The following is a 16,955-nucleotide window of genomic DNA, read 5'->3' as shown; positions in this document are numbered from 1 at the left end:
AGCAGGGTCAGGCCCAGCCTCAGACATTCCCTGGCCCCTCCCCAACAGGGCACAGTCTAAAGTCGGGGCTCAGAAACACAAGGCCTGTGTCTCCTTCCTGCTTCCCAGAATACATACAGGCTGTCCGGCCCCCAGACCTTTGCGCAGGCCATGCTCTCTGCCAGAAGCTCTGGGCCTCATCTCTGCCCTCCCAAATCCTCCCTGCTTATCTTCAGAGCCCATCCTGGTAAGAACCCCATCTCCAGCAGTGACCCTTCCTGGGAGCCCCCAGATTTCCTCACCCCTCTTTCTGCAGGGCCTTGCCTACCTCCTCACAGTGGCTGAGCCTCCACTGCTTAGGGAGAAGCTCCAGTAGGGATGGGCCTGGCCTGGTTTCTGCTGTGTCCCCCACCTCAGCCTAGAGCCTGGCACTGTCCAGGAGTCCTCTGAGGACCCTCCACCCCACCTGGAGCATGGGGTTTAGCTTCCATAGTGCCCACAATCAGAACACCCCACAGATTCACTGCCACGGGGACAGGACTTACCGTCCAGCAGCAGACGGGGGCCCCAAGCCTTGCCTGGGGTGTTGGCCATGAAAGACAGGAGGATTTGGTGGAAACACCTGAGGAAATAACTGGGGTCTCCCTCACACTCTGCTGAAGCCTGTAGCCACAGGATCTTCTTCAGAGACTCTCTGATCAGGCAGCCTTCTCGTTCTCCTGAAGGTCAAGGGAGGTTACCTGAAGCACGCGCAGCCCAGACCTTTCTGGGGGACTCCGTGTTACCTCCCTCTGCCTCTGGCTGGTTTCTCTGTCTCCAGTTGAACTCTGGAGGCAAAGAGGCTGTCAGTAACACATTTGTTTCCATGAATTCTCTCAGCACGTCTCCCAGGCACAGCTCAAAGAGGGTTTTGCATGGAGCAGGGCAGGTAGGGGACAGGGAATTCCTGCAGAAGCCCAGGATGTGCATGTGGTAAGCATGGCAAAGGGGGCTCAGGGGGCACTGCCAGCCTGCCCTGCTCTGACGCTGGACTTGCCACTCACCTGCTGTGGGGCCTCAGGCAAATCACTGAACTGTCCAGCCTGGATGACGGCAGCACCTCACTTGCCTTGCTGCTGGGAGTGTTGTGAATAGAGTAGGTTAGACTGTGGGCAGGACTTGGTGAATGGTAGCTGTGATTATCATCATGGCTGCACTGGGGACACCCCCAGGAGGCCTGAGTGGCACAGGTCTCTTGCTCACTCTATGTCCCCTGTGGACTCCCTTCCAGGCTGTGCAGTGAGTGGCAGCAGTGACCTTTGGGAAGTCTCATGGCTATGGCAGCAGGTGACAGGTGTGACAACAGGGAAGAGGGATGTGGTGACAGAGGTTGGAGTTCCCCTCTCCCACAGTCAGTTTCCCACAAAGGGAGGTGTCTGCCAGCAAGCCCCTCCAATGAGCCCCAAGCTGGGTTTCCCTCCACTCCACCCTGTCCCAGTGTAGAGCATCTGACCTCAGAGGCAGACACACTGTCCAAGAGGTGGTCTACGAATGGAGTCCCTGTGTCCTCCCCACACACAGGGAACATCCAGATGCCATCGTGGAAGTGTGGCCACCTCCCCAGGCTTGGTGGGCCTGGGGCCGATAGTGTGATACATTTGACCCCCTCCCAGCCCTGGATGCAGACACCAAGAGCAGAGAGACCTGGCAGTAGTTATGCAGCAGCACACCACCCCACATCCCCAGCACAATCCAAAGCAGCCCCTCATCCCCACCGTGACCACCACAGCGTAAATCCGGGTGCCACCTGTTTCTGACCTGAACTCCCTCACAGCTGCTGCCTGCACTCCCTCCCTCCAACATCACCTTCCCTTCAGTCTTCCAGAAAGCAGCTAGAGGGCTCTGTCTGTCCAACTACAGAACAGGCCCTGCCTCCTCCTTGCCCCGTTGGACAGCTCACACCCTTCACCAGGCCTGACAGCGCTCTTGCCACTCCAACACCCTGGGTCCCAGCCGGGAGTCCGGGTCAGGATTAAGGGTTCCTGATAGAGACACCGATTCCTGGAGGTCCAAAGAGCCTCAGGAGCTGGGCCAGCAATATGCAGCATCTATTATGGACACAGAACATTCCCATCACATGGCCGGGTGCAGTGGCTCACGCCTATAATCCCAGCACTGTGGGAGGTAGAGGCAGGTGGATCACCTGAGGTGAAGAGTTGGAGACCAGCCTGGACAACATGGTGAAACCCCCATCTCCACTAAAAATACAAAAAGTTAGCCAGGCATGGTGGCAGGTGCCTCTAATCCCAGCTACTCAGGAGCTGAGGCAGGAGAATTGCTTGAACCCGGGAGGTGGAGGTTGCAGTGAGGCAAGATTGCACCACTGCACTGCAGCCTGGGCAACAAGAGGAAAACTCCGTCTCAAAAAAACAAAAGCAAAAAACAAAAACAAAAGGACATTTCCACCACAAGTCATGCGGCAGGGGCCTGGCCTGGTGAGTGACCCTGTCCTAGCATGACAGCCCCCTGCACCAAGGAAGCTACCCAGTCCCATCCACTGGACCGGGTCATGCTGAGTGCCCTGGAGGGCATGGCCTCATCTCTCCCAGGCTCAGGGTCATGAGCTGAGCCCCCGGTCAGGGTCCTGGGGTGGTCCAACCATGACCCAGCCTCCCCTGTCTGTTAATCTGTCTACCCAAAGGCCCAAGTAGGCACCTGGAGGAGCAGGGGGCACCCAGCCAGGCTTAGACTGCTGGGAAGAACAGGGAGGGGAGTAGGCAGTGCTGGGCCCTGTCCCTTCCTCCCAGGGCAGGTCAGCAAGGGAGGGTGGGCCCAGCCTCCCATAGGCAGATGTCCCCGGCTCGGAGGAAGACACCCTGCTGAGGTCCTGGGCTTCCATTTCCCATCCCTCCACCCTCAAAACTCACTGAAAGAATGTCCAAGCCCAGAGGCCTGGTTCTCACCCAAACAGTGTGAGAGCTGCACACACTAGGGGAAACTGAGGCTAGAAAGTAGGTCAGCTGCCATGGTTGGCCTCAAACCCAGAACCCCTTCCTTGTGACCCTGATGGGCTTACCTGAGGCCTGGGGACAGTGGGGGCCCAGGAGAGCACCTCTTCCTCAGAAGACAGTTCTGGGCTGCACCCGCTGGGGAGGAAGAGACAGACTTGTCTGCCTGGGAAAGTCCCAGCCACAGAACTGGCTGGGCCCCCCCCACTCTCCAGAGTGGCTCAGAGCCACGCCTGCGGCCCCCTGCAGCACTCCTCAGGGGGCCTCCGAATTGGGAGTGGGATCTGGGGGTGGCCACCTCCGAGGAGGAGCAGAGGCAGGGAAACAGCAGGAGCGGCCAGAGGACCCATGAGCTTACCTAGTCCAAGAGACCAGCCAGGGGGTGCCCAGCAGCCCTGGTGGACAGTGGGAGGCATCCGCACAGGGTGCAGGACAGGCAGGCCTCTCACAGAGATCCAGCCTGGCTGGGAGGATAGGGAAGCTGACGTCACAGCAGCAAGGAGGCACACAGTGACTTGGCACGGTGACTCGGCCTGTCACCACATGACTAAAGTTCACGCAGCTCTGGCAGGGCCCTGGATAGCAGGTGCTATGAGCCGGGGAAAGGGTTTCCTTCCTTTCAGACTCGGTTCCCTCCAAAGGGCACTGTCTGCCCACGAGCCCCTCCAGTGAGCCCCAGGCTGGGTCCCTCTGGCTCTCCCTGTCCCTGTTCAGAACATCTAACTCACAGCCAGTGTCCCAGAGATGGCTCTGGAGGTGGTGGAGTAGTGGTGCCCCTGGCACTAGACCAGAACCCAGACTAAGGGGCCTCACCACAAGCTGCTGTCAATGCTAAAAGTGTGTTCCGGGAACATGGCCTGGGGCCCTGAGTGCAGACTGGTTCTGCTCCCCATCCAGAAACATTAGCACCCCAGGCCCAAGGAACCACCTGAACAGCCCAGAAAGGCAGGGTCCAGAGAGGGCCTGAGCTGGCCCAAGCTCACAGAGCCCAGCAGTGCAGACTTGGCCACCTGGTAACTGCCCCAAGTTACTGCATGTTTCTGACCAGCCCACGAAGAAGTCTGAGCCAGGAACAGCTGTGGACCCAGCCCAGGGGACTTTGGACAGTGCTGCCCATTCCCCTGTGGCCCTCATCTGCCAAGGATGTGGGCCAGAGTCTCCCTGAGTCATGGCTCCCTCCCCTGATCCTGGCCTGCTGTGTCTACAGTGCCAGAGAGCCCCTGCAGCCTCCACCTGAGGTCTATTTCGTGCCCATAACACCTACCCCACAATCATCCTTCCAGGCTGCCCCAAGCTGACAGAAGGGGACATGAAGGCTGACCCAATATTGCTGCCTGCCTGGGTCACATAGGCCTGTCCTGTCATCCACTGCTCTCAAACGGGCTCTGGACAGAACCCACCAGACACACAACTGTGAGATCCTCAATAGCCCTAGGATGGAGGTGCTATGACCAAGCCCTTTCTCAGGCTATTCCTCCCCCTGAAGATCAGGGTGACTGGGAAGATGGCAGGGCAGGAACCAAGGCCCCATGACCTGTCCCTGAAGGCTAGACAGCCAACAGGAACATCAGGGGATTTGGCCCTGCTAAGTGGCTGCATTCCATGGCAGTCAGCCGGGAGGGGTCTAAAGTGGAGAGCCACAGGGCTCTGTCCCCTGCCCTGCTCAGCAGTTTCCTCTCTGCCTGAGAGCATATAAGACATGCATGTTCTCACTCATAGGTTGGAATTGAACAATGAGAACACTTGGACACAGGAAGGGGAACATCACACACTGGGGCCTGTCGTGGGGTGAGGGGAGGGGGGAGGGATAGCATTAGGAGATATACCTAATGTAAATGACAAGTTAATGGGTGCAGCACACCAACATGGCACATGTATACATATGTAACAAACCTGTACGTTGTGCACATGTACCCTAGAACTTAAAGTATAATTTTATATATAATACTATATATATTTATATATTATAATATATTATATAAATTACATAAATATAATAATTATATATATATATACACACATATATATGACATACAGGATTCACAGCAGCAGGTGGGCAGGAAGAAAGTCTGAGTGGGTAAAGGATGGCCCAGATCCCTGCAGCTGACCCCAAAAGAAAAACCCTGGGCTGGGGAAAGTAGGGAGACAGAGCTGCCTTCAATAGGGCACAGCTGAAGCCTGGCAGCAGCTGAGGATTCCAGAGAGGGGAGACAGGAGGGGAGGCACTTTATCAAAGGACATGTTAATAGAGGTAGGGCCTACAGAATGAAGGAGGCATTTCCTCACATGCTGAGTGTGTCACATTCTGTCCCAGTCAGCCCTCTACCCCCTGAATGCAGAGAGGGCACCTAGGGGGAAGTGGGTCTGGGGAAGCCATGTCACCTGAGGAAAGACTGCAGGGGCTGGCCTAGAAGTCTTCTCCAGACCCCACAGCTCTTGTCCTGGGCACATAAGGTAGTGAGTTCCCTTTCCCGAGAAATGTGCAAGCCTCACTCACCCGGAGACACTGACTCTGCTATCAATACCACCCACTTCCAACACACGTGCAAGCACGTGCACACACACACAACTGAGCCTCATCTAGGCTGAGCAGAGCAGCTTCCCAGGATGCAGCAGAGAGAGGAGTAGGAGGAAGAGGTAGACACGGCAGCCAGTCTGAGGTTTCCTGGTTAATCCTTCAACCCAGCTTGATGGCTTTGTCACCACAACCCCAGAGCCACAAAGGTGAAACCAGAGCACAGCCCCAACCCCATTCACAGGCAGGAAACTGAAGCTTAGACAAAAGGGATTTACCAAGGTCAGCTGGCTCCAGGAAGTCTGCAGACCTGCGGGAGAGCCCAGGACCCACCCACGCCTTATCCTGCCAGCCCCCAGCCTGGAGTCGCTATCCCTGGATATGAGAATGTACAGATCTCTGGCTGCTTCCCCAGGACTGTCTACACCCCTGGACTGGATGCTTACTACCCAGATGTGGAGATGGAATCTGTCTCTCACAGTTTCCACCCTTGCGGCACAGAGTTGAGAATCAGAAAAAACACCCCTTCAGTAAGATTTAATAACCACTACCTGCTGGAAACCTGTCGAAAGAACTATATATATCCCTATATATATAGCTGAGAGGTAGCAGGTGCCCCCTGGAGTTGGGCAATGACCCCTCGCACAACTGGCCCTGCCCCACCCCAATCCACAGCCACAAACAGAACCCAGGAGCGAGGCAAGCATGGCCCAAGGACACAGGGTCCCCCAACCCCATCACAGCTCTGGCTCTACTCCAGAGCTGGCCCCCCACCCCCACTCAGGGCTGCCAGATCCTCCAGGGCCTGTTTGTTCATGCTGCACTCTTTCCTCTTAATTCCAAGAAGCCACGGCTCTCTCAAGAGCTTCTTCGCACAAGTCAGGTGACTCCCCCCAGCCCTCCTTCACCCACCCGCATACCTCACTCAAACTCACGCAAACTCATCAGCCAAGAAACAGAGCCCCCCCCCCCCCAGCCCAGACCCAGTCGGATAAAGAACCCAGGGCTCTCCCCTTCTGTGGGATCCCTCTGCAGGATGCGCCCACACAAGTCTTGCCCCCTTCACCCCAAAGTGCAACTCACTCCCACTGCACGGGTACACAAACCGAGGCTCGGAGAGGAAGAGGAACTCCTCTAGAGCACAGCAAGTATATGGCAGAGCTGAGAATGGGACTCAGGACTCCAGACACTCATGGGAGTGCCCTGACCTGAGCTTCCCCACCTATGATGTCCACCAGCTCAGAGAGGGTGAGTGGCGCCTCTGGGTCACACAGCACTGGGGCGCAGCCAACTGCTCTCACTTCTGGGCTCACCCGACGCCCGGTCTGGTCGTCCAGCAGCACACCAAAACCAAGCTAGGATTCCCTGCTGTGACCCTGCTCCTCCTTCCCTCCCCCAGTGGCCTGGGGGCGGGGCAGGGAGGAGGGGAGGCTTTAAAGGCACAGGAACTGCTGCAGGTGGGATGTGGGCTGGCTCCTGGTCCCATCCCTGGGGCTGTGTGATCTGGGACTGCTGCAGGCTGCAGGTCTCTCTGAGCCCGGTGGGGTCTCAAACCCTGAATGAGAGACCTGAACTCTGAAAGCCTCGGTGGGGCTGAATGAGGCTGGGTTTCAGCGGGAGGCAGATTAGACCAAAGGTTCCCTGGGAGATGGGGCCACAGAGCTGGGCTGCAGCCAGATGCCCATGCCAGGAGGAGCTGGAGATGTAAGCATCTGAGGCCCCACAAGGTCTGAGGAGCCTAGATCACCTCTACAACCCCAAGGCAGGGGATGCTTCTCCTAACAGGCCCTCTCCCCAACTTTCAGGGCTATAGGCTGGGCTCTAGGAGCTGTTACTCCAAGGACCCTGGTCACCTGGACTGAACGGAGTCACGTGATCCAGGAGGGTCCTTCCTCAACCCCCAGTTTCAGGGGTCTGAGCAGACAGGCTGACCAAGGACCCCAGGCAACGGAAGCAGGGGGATGAGGCTCATCCGTCCATCATGCCCTCACCTGCTCTGCCCCATTCAATGAGATGAGATAGGGTGGGTGCCCCCACAGGGTTGGCAGGCCGAAGCCTCTAAGCCCTCAGATCAAGGTCCACACATGGTCTGCAGCCTGCCAGAATTGTCACTCTTAGCAAGGCTAAGAGTGGCAACACAGCACCCTCCAAGGCCCATCAGGAAGGACAGGCAGAGACAACAACGAATTGTAGGGATGTGAGAATGAGGGATGGAGAGGCCCTTAAGGCTACACTATGTGAGAAGTTGAAAGAACTAGAGATTTTTAACAGAGAAGGGGCATACATTTCATGTATTTGAAAGGAAATGACGCAGACTTCTCTTTGGTTTTTCCATGGGCAGATCTCAAAAGGGAAATTACAGGAAAGTGAACTTTTCAACAATTGGAGCTGCCCAAAAGTGGAACTGAGGCTTGCAGAGTGAGTAGCTCTACCTCCCTGGAAGCATTCTGGCAGAGGTTGAGTGCCACCTGTGAGGGAGAGGAATAAGGGCTACACCATGGGGTTGAGGAAGGGCCAGAGGAGGAATGATTCAGTTTGGAGACAGGAAAGGCTTGTCTGGGCTGGGCTGGGAGCTAAGGAAGAAGGGGGATGCAGATGCATAAGACCAGAAAATTGCCTTCTAGGTAGGAACTCTGGGTGTGGAGCTGGTGTCAGCCCAAGATTCAGGGTGCAAGCTGCAAACCCAGAAGAAGATTCAGGAGCTGCCATGAACCCTGCCTTGCCACATTTTGCTAACCACAGCTGCCCTGCTCCTTGGTGAAGATGCTATCCACAGAAGCAGGGTCAAGGATGCTTCCATGAGTCTGCCGTCAGCATCAGGACCCACTGCAGGTAAAATGGATGGGATTGCAGTGTGCTAGGGTGATGGTCTGTGTACCTGCACTCACACTCAGCATGCACCTTGCAGACAGTCTCTCCACACCAGCCCCACAGAGCCCCACCCACCCCCAGGCAGTCTCTGCACTAAACCCACTGGCCCAGGACAACCGTGCCCTGCGGCCTTACCTGGCTGTTTCACAGTGACTTCTGTGCACCCAGAAACCTCCTCTGCCAGCTTGTACCAGGCGTAGTTGGGGCTCAGCAGCCACTCCTCCACGTGGCAGTAGTAGCTGCCGCTGTCGCTGACCTCGGCTCTCTGGACGGTGAGGCTGAACAGGTCCCCCGACACATGCCTCTCAAACTGAAGCCTGGCTCTCAGGCCCTCCTCCTCCGCGTAAGTACCGTATTCGAAGGCGGAGTTGTGGGCGGTCTTCAGGATAAGCTTGCCGTTGGCATCTGAGGGCTTGTGGACATACCAGAGCACCGCAAAGTGGGAGTTCTGGCTGGTCTGAGACGTGACTGAGCAGTTCAGCTGAATGGGCTTGTTTTCCACCAGGGTGAGGGTCCTCTTCGATTTGCTCACCTGCAGCTTTGTCACTGCAAAGGAAAGGGGAACACAAGAATCACCACAGACTCCCAGAAACGTGGCCCATCCACCTTGAGGCTCTGAGTCAGTTTTCTTCCAGCACAGTTCCTGGGAGATTTAACACCGACTGGCTTCAGTGTGAGGAAGGCAGCACGGAGCCCAGGCCACCGCTAAATATCCTTCCCTGTCTCCTCCTTGCCATGTGCCTGGCTTAGGCCTTCACCATCTCTCCCCTATCCACTGCCTGCACAGCCCACCATCACAGGGCCTCTGAGGGTGATCCTGCTGAAGTACAAATCTAGCTATATCAGGTCTCTGCTTGAAAAGTTTAATGGCTCTGAACTACTTACGGGCTAGAGAGAAACAATTCCTTTTCACAGCACAAAGTCCCTTCAGGATCTGGCCTTCACCCAAGTGTCCTGACTCATCTCTCACGACTCACCCTCAGGCACCCTCCACAGGTGCATGCCCCTGGTGCAGTTTCCCTGAGTGCTGGCCTTTGCCCTTGCTGTCCTCTCTGCCTGTCTCCTTCTGCCACCTCCCACCCTCACCCTTCTCTCCACTTATCCCTCATTCCCATCCCCCTGGGCTCCATACCCTTCCTCAGCACCCTCTATATATCTTTGGGCTGTGTGTCCTCACATCTCTCTCCCATATCCTAGATGGTGAGCTCCCGCAGGGCAGGGATCAGGCTCTTTCCACTCAATCAACCAGTATTTACGGAGTGCCCACTCAGTTTCCCACAGGATGCTAAGTGCTGGGGATACCCTGAAGAGTAAGCCAGAGTCCCAGCCCTCATGGGGCGGAAGGCCTAGCGGACATTCTTATCGCTGCACCCCCAGAGCCTAGCACAACACCTGGGCCAGGAAAGCATTTGATCAGTGTTTGCTGAAATAGGTGAATGAGTGGGTGAGCGAATGAGAGCACATTGGAGAAACACGGCAACAGGTAATTAGAGGATGCTGCGGGGGCGGGGAGAGGCGGCTTCCTCTAGGGGAGTGAGAGAGAAGGCTGAGAAGACAGTAAACCACGGGACAAGGCAAAGCCAACTGCAATCCTCCCTTCTCACTGTCCCGCTCCAAAAACAGACAACAGGGTAGCCTGTGGAGCGCCTCCCCAGCAGCTAATTAATGACGATGTTCACCTTGCCAGTGGCAAGAAGCCAAGGTCTAATGAAATCCATCTTAGGAAGGTGATTTGAGATCTCACCCACCCTATCATCATTAACCTTGGCTCTGCATTCCCCCACCCACGCCTCTCATGCTACTAAAAATGAAAAAAAAAAAAAAACAATTCTAAGTTCCTCTTAGGGAACTAATAGCACAAGCATTGTTTCACCTCCACCACTCTCTTCACACTTAGTTTTTCCGCCACGGGGACCAAACCACTTCCCAGCTGAGAAAGAAAGCAGGGGCAAGGTGCAGATTCCACCCAGGGACAGCAACCTAGGCCTCCTCCAACCGAGCTTGTGTGGAGGGCAGGGGCAGGGGCAGGGCAGGGATGCCTGGCCAGGCTCCAGCACTCTGCTGGTCAGACTCTTGTCTCTTTAGTCCAGCTCAACCCCAGGAACTGCATCCAGACCCAGGACCCAGCCCACTGGTCATGACCCTGGCCTGCCAGCTGGCTTAAGCTTGGTTTGGCAGCATCAAGGGTTGATTGAGTCCCATGCATCACAGAACCAAAACTTGTGAAAGCCACAGACTGCCACTTGGTCTCCCTGTAGCACACAGACAAATGTTCTGAATGGATGGAAGGATTTAGCAAGCCAAGGTGTGGCAAAGTCCAATTCCCAATGCCATGACTGAGTAACACTGCGGAGCATCTCCCGGCGGTGAATCAGACATTCTCTCCAGGAAGACTTGTTGAATTCACAAACCCACAGACCTTCTCACACCATCAAGAACACACCAGGCACCACTTAGAGAGAAATCCTGTGTGCCACGGCCCCACCCTCCCGGGTTCATCTTTTTTGTTAGCAAGTCCAATCTTCTGCCTTCTCCCTTCTTCAAATGCAGAAAGTCCTCTAGGGCACACTAGGAATCCAGGACAGGGTTTACCATTAAGCTCCCAAGCTCTGGAAGTTAGATTTGCATTCACTTGCCAGTCGACTTTTCAGATTGGATTCCTATAATACTTGAAACAACTGCTCCCTTTTCATTCTTTTCCAACCCAATTCACCGCATGCAAATGATATCTATATCAGTGCAAATGACACCACCTGAATTATCTGGTACTTGGCCAAAAAAACTGGGTTGTTCAGCATGGAGTAGAAAGAGGTTTAAAATGTATTATTAATTGGGACTGGATTATTTTTGCAACTGTTACTAAGGAAACCTCAATTGCTATAGTAACTGCATATGTTAAACTGGAATCCTGTGAGTAAACTTCTATTCAGTCACATGGTCTGAGAACAAGAATTCAAGGAATAGAAATGTTCCAAAGCATTTCCATTTTTTTTCCTTCCCGTGTCAAAATATTGTGAAGTGTTGAGAAGTTTGAAAGAGAGGCATTTTTTAAATTTGGTGCATGTCTGACAGGTGGGCAAGGGGTCAGCTCCTATTCTATGCTCTGGATTTCCTCCCACATCTCCAGGGCAGGTAGGACCTTTCCTGAGGCACAGGGGAGACTGGAATCTCCACATATAATTAGGGAGCCCTCCCATGTCCTGCCAGAGCCCTGCCCTGGGTGGTGTACAGCTTGCGTGCACCACCTTCCTCCACAGAGCTAGGAGAGCCCTGCCCACTTAGAGACCACAGGTGTTTTCATCTGCAAAATAAGAACAATGTCTCTATCTCCATTAGGAGTTTTGTGCAGACTAAAAGCAATTGTCTATAAAAAGAGTTTAGCACAGAACCTGTTGTATAACAAACACCCAGTGAATTTTAGCTATTCTCATTCCTTTGTGGTTTCTGTGCCTTGTCCCAAGTTCAAAGTTCAACACTTAGATTGGGAGTTGTCAAGCATAAGTGGTAATCTTCCTGCTCAAAGTGCTGTTCTCAGACCAGCAGCACTGGGAGCTTGTTAGAAATGCAGACTCTTAGGCCCCACCCCAGACCCAGTGAGTCAGAATCTGCACTTTAACAAGATCCCCAGGTGATTCACAAGTAGCTTCAAGCCTGAGAAACCCTGGACTTGGCGTGTGAGTGAATGGGCTTTGAGAGGCCATAAATGCAGACGTGAAAGAAAAGAGTGAGGCTTGGCTAACTCCCAACAGTGAATTGGCAGGAGGAAGAAAGAATCCAGCAAGAGACAGGAAGAGGGTCCGAGAGCTGCTCCAGCTCACGCCAGCAGCTGCCTTCACAGCAGCCCCCAGGGGCCAGGCCCTGCTTTGAGGGAGTGGCCCTTTCTTTCTGCAGCTGGAGAGTTTCCTTCCCAGGCTTGTGATTAAAACTTGGAAGATCTGTGTTTTGTATGGTAGGAGAGGCTGTTGCGTTTGTTACAAGCCAGGATAGGGTGGTTTCAAGGTGAGACATCAGGAAGAGGGAAGAACTCCACAGCGGAGACCAGCAGCAGCTTTCTCAGCCAGCCTACTCTCCCTTCAGATTCCACTCTGTGCGTGCTCTTCTCACTCAAAACTCATTTATTTCTTCAGTAAAGGATTCCCTTATGTTCCACTATAGCTGTTACTGCTGCCTTACAACGAAGGTAATTTTTAAAGTCTTCTCTTTCTTACAAAATTCTAAGCATATGCAGGGCAGGGACTCTGACCCAATCATTGTTAAACTAATCAATGAATAGTTGAATAAATGTGGTTACTTTTTAAAAGGAGGGGCAATTCTGATTTTGATAGAAAAGAGAACATTTCAAAAGGTATGTGGCCTCTGAGCTAGGCCCTGAGAAACAAGCGGAGAAGGAGAGTGAAAGGGCACGCCAGAGAGAGGGGACAAGTGAAGAAAGATGACAACTACCCTGTGCACTCTATTCAAGGAGGAGCAAGTGCTCAGGTGTAGTGGATGAGGTTAGAAAGGTAAGCTTCGGCCACACTGCAAGGGGCCTGCAGCTTGTACTTGATCCTGACCACCTGTGGCCCTCAGGGTGCATGCCGTGGATCTGCAGATCAGCATCACCTGGGAATTTGCCAGCACCTGCTAAGTCAGAAAAACTGCGAGTAAGGCTCAGCAACCTGCAGGCTCATGAGCCCTCCAATTGATTCTGATGCACATCCAAGTTTGAGAAGCAACAGCTGTGCTGCTGAGGTGGTTGCCGGTAAGTCTGGAGAAAGCGGTTTCTGTGCAGTGGTGTGAGCAGCAGCCAGAGTGGCAGGTGCAAAGAGATGGGCACTGAGGGAGGAAGACACTGCTCTTTATTAAAGACAACAGACAGTAATGCTAGAGATAGAGGCGGCCAGTGTCTGCGGCAGGAGAGATGTTTCAAGTGGAGAGAAGCAAGTCAGATGAGAGACAAGGAAAGAATGCAGGGTGAGCTGCATGGGAAGCCAGTGGCACAGGCGCCTGCCAGTCAAACTGTTACTACCCCTGAGTCCCTCTGTCCTTAACACCCCTTGGCTCCCTGCTCTCTCCACATGACCATTCCCTATTTGGGCCCTCAATGATCTCCTTCTCAGGCTCTTATAATTGGCCTGCATATGACACTCCCTCCCTCTCGGCCTAGCCACAGCCAGGGGATTTCCCTAAATGGCAAATGGGGCATGCTACTGCCCACAGCTGCCCACCCCACAGCCCATGACAGCAGTTCTCAATAAGGCAGCTAATTGCAAGCAGGTCTCTGGTTGCCATATTGATTTGGGGAGGGGTATATATTCAATGGAATAAAGCCATTAAAGATGTAAAATCATATCTGGGACAACTCCATGCAACAAAACTCTGCCTCGTGTCCTGTGTGACTTTCAAATGACATTCATGTGGGCAAAAATTATGCCTCTGAGCCTAGAACCTACTTTCATTTTACTATAATCACAATTCTTTTATTTTGCATGGTTTTAATATATGCCAGGTCAGTCAAGAGAGGATTTTCCTTTGTTTTGTTCAGAATTGTAGCAAGAGTTACTCAGGACTTCAGAAACCCTGTCAGGATGGCAGTCCTGCTCATGGTGCCAAGTCTGATACGGTGACTGTTAGTGTGCATTTAGGGACAGCGTTGACTGTGACTGTGCCTCCTAGCATAGCTGTCCTGAGCATTTACACATTGAAACACATTATTTTACTATGAACTACTTCATAAAAAAAAATACTTTCTTTATCCCACAACTAGGACAGTATAGCAAATTTTAAAGATATGATTAGGAATGTTATATTGTATATGAATTTCATTTCTGGGTAAAGGGAATATTATAAATTATTACAAAAATGGAGTATATGATCTGGATATGAGCTAAAGTCCTAATTTCTGAGTTTAGGATGTTCTTATTTATTTAGCAAACTTTCATCTGGTCCTATGTGCTCAGCACTATTCTAAGCACTTTATAGATATTAACTATTTGGTCCTCACCAATCCTATGAAATAAATATTATTCCCAATTTTATAAAGACACTTGCCCAAGGTCACACAGCTGGCTTAGTGGTAGAGCTGGGATTCAAACCGAGGCCGTCTGGTCTGTCCTTGCTTTTAGCTATTACATATGCCCACCCTCACCCCATGCTCCCATGTACAAAAGGGACTTCTTGATCCCTGCCAGCTTGCCTGGGGGTGAACCCCTCCCAGACCCCATGCTTTAGTCATCTCAAGATAAGCATGCTGCTCCCACCCTCCATGACTATCTTTATTCACACTCTTCTCTGAGCCTGAAATACTCCACTCCTCCTTCCCAACCTCCCACCCTCACCCCTACCCCATTCCCTCCTCACGCCCCCTGCCCCCTGCCCCCTGCCCCGTGTTCATGCCCTGTGCTGGCTCTGCCTCCACACCTGTAATGCTTTTCTGCTCTCCTCTGTCCCTAGGCCTCCTGCCTCCCACAGAGCCCGCAAGGCAGGAATGTGACACACCCATCTCAGCAGCCTCACCAGCATGGCAACCTGGCACTTAGTAGGTGCTCAATGCATGCAGAGAGACAGGGAGGGAGGGGCAAGGGGAAAGCAGCAAGAGTCTGCAGGTGGAAATAGCTAATGAAGGTTACCCAGATGCGCCCTACCCTGCCTTACCTGTCTGCAGGCAGGGCAGTGACCCTGGCTCGTTGATGCCAATAACAAGTGCCCCGGTGTTACCATGACAACAGGCCTGAGGCATCTGGGAGGGGCTGGGCTCTCCTCTTAGGGCTCTTGCACTCATGCCCATTCTATCTTGGCACAGACAACAGGCAGAAGCCACCTGGGATGGAAGAAGGAGAACCCCAGACTCCCCTGAAAGAAGGCAGAGGCCAGTCCTCTGAGGGATGGGGCAGTCATCCCTCAGAATGTGAAAGGAGAGCCAGTGTTCACATGCTCTGGACTCATGGAAGTCAAAGAAAAGCCCTCTGCTATCCCAATCTGCCAGGTCAGCAATAAGAAATAGAAGAAAACCGATTTGGCAACATCCAGAGGGTATTAAATATTCATCCTGAGTGCCCATCAGTAAAATCCCAGCAGAATACACCCTCTGACAAGTCAGCTTTCCACCACTGGAGGCTGTCCTCATGGGAGCTTGTTTATGGCTTTGTCAATTTTAATAGCCAAACCAAGATATTGTCGTAAACATTTGAAAAATGAGTGCTGACATTTCCCTTACTGCTTCCGTATTTAGGGATGTGTAATTGGAGGGCGTTTTGAGCTAAAGAAAATCAGAAGGAAGCAAGGCAATTATGCTTTACAATTAAAAGAGAAAACTGATTAAGAGTTAACAATCAAATATGTGAACTGGCTGAAAGTCTTGCCTAAGCACCCCTTGAGGGGTCACACTATGTGATCAATGGGGATCAGACTAAGCTAGATCAATGGCAACATGACAGTGATGGCATTCCTTGAAGATTCTGTTGGGGATGTGCATACGCAACAGGAAGCACACACAGGGCATGGTCAAATAACAGATCCACAAGTCAACTGTGCCATCCAACCAGAGATTCTGATGAATACTGATATGGGGGCAGGATCAGCAGGGACGAGTCTGGGGCACAGACCACAAAGAAGCTTGCTGTGATAAATGATATCACAGCAGTGGAAGGCTGATGGTAAATGGACCAGCATGAGTGAGTCAACAGTCCCTGGGTTCCTATTTGATTCTGATGGAATACGAATATTTAACACAATATTCTTTAAAACGGGGGTAGCAGGGGACACTTCTATGGAAGACACCAGAGCAGGGCTAAGAATATATGTTTTGAGGGGCAAGGTACGCAGGGAGAGCAAAAGAAGAGAGGATAGCGCTGGTTCTGAGCTCTGGTATCCCCAGGTCTTAGAGCCACCTTGTGGCAGAAGCTGGAAGAATCAGGAGTTAAAAGAGGCACAAGATAAAACTTCTACACCATCAGCAAACTGTGTCTTGAGGAACCTCTACCAGTGTCTTATGACCCCAACTTCCAAAAAAAAAATTTAAGGATTTGCTAAAGGGGATTAGGAAATCAGGAGTGGTTAACCAGAGAGAGGAAACATTAAATACAAGCATACGGTACCAAAGAAGATTCCTGAGAAGAAAAGCACTTGTCTAGAACATATAATAATAAAATTAGGAACTTGGACTCTGGAGCCAAACTGCCTGTCTGGACTTGAATCCTGGCTCTGCCACTTACTATGGCACACTGGGCAATTTATGTAACTTCTGTGTCAGTGTCCTCATCTGTGAAGTTGGGTAAAATGGTCCCCCTCACAGCACTGCATGGATTAAGAAACAAGGAACTAAGTTATTATGTGTAAAGCATTCCCAGTGGTTTACAAGAAATGCTCAGTGAATATCAGCTGCTACTGTTGTTACTACCAGTAACGCTAGTGCCATAACTCCTCCACATCATCAATCTACAAGGAGAAAATTCTTCTGTAAAGGACAGCATTAACTGAATGCAGAAAGAAGAATCTCTGATTGCATAGCCTTTAAAAAGGTCAAAGTCTCCCTACCGCAATTACTTTTAAACAAGGCACACCTGGATTCAAATCCCAACTTCCCCCACTCACTAGGTGTTTAATTTGAGGAACTGAGAACCTCT

General features: G+C 52.4%; 1 protein-coding gene and 1 long non-coding RNA gene across 2 annotated transcripts in view; one reads left to right on the top strand and one right to left on the bottom strand.

Moving 5' to 3' along the window:
- LOC129526379 (immunoglobulin superfamily member 3-like) overlaps window positions 1-16,955 on the bottom strand; it is a 39,470-nt gene that overhangs the window by 185 nt on the left and 22,330 nt on the right. Inside the window, exons 8-11 of the mRNA XM_063697092.1 lie at window positions 8,488-8,898; window positions 3,035-3,104; window positions 1,023-1,094; window positions 525-698 (exon numbers count right to left, since the gene is read on the bottom strand). Of these exons, the coding sequence (XP_063553162.1) occupies window positions 626-698; window positions 1,023-1,094; window positions 3,035-3,104; window positions 8,488-8,898 (626 nt within the window). The 3' untranslated portion in view covers window positions 525-625. The remainder of the gene's footprint in view (window positions 1-524; window positions 699-1,022; window positions 1,095-3,034; window positions 3,105-8,487; window positions 8,899-16,955) is intronic.
- On the top strand, window positions 7,828-16,641 carry LOC129526404 (uncharacterized). The gene is made up of 5 exons (XR_010130449.1): window positions 7,828-7,899; window positions 8,106-8,313; window positions 12,922-13,093; window positions 14,785-14,869; window positions 15,134-16,641. It is a non-coding gene; the product is annotated as an uncharacterized lncRNA (long non-coding RNA).

Source organism: Gorilla gorilla, chromosome 14 (assembly GCF_029281585.2).
Source record: "Gorilla gorilla gorilla isolate KB3781 chromosome 14, NHGRI_mGorGor1-v2.1_pri, whole genome shotgun sequence".
Taxonomy (NCBI): Eukaryota; Metazoa; Chordata; class Mammalia; order Primates; family Hominidae; genus Gorilla; species Gorilla gorilla.
Note: the sequence above shows the minus strand (reverse complement) of the source record. Positions and strands in the feature narration are given on the sequence as shown.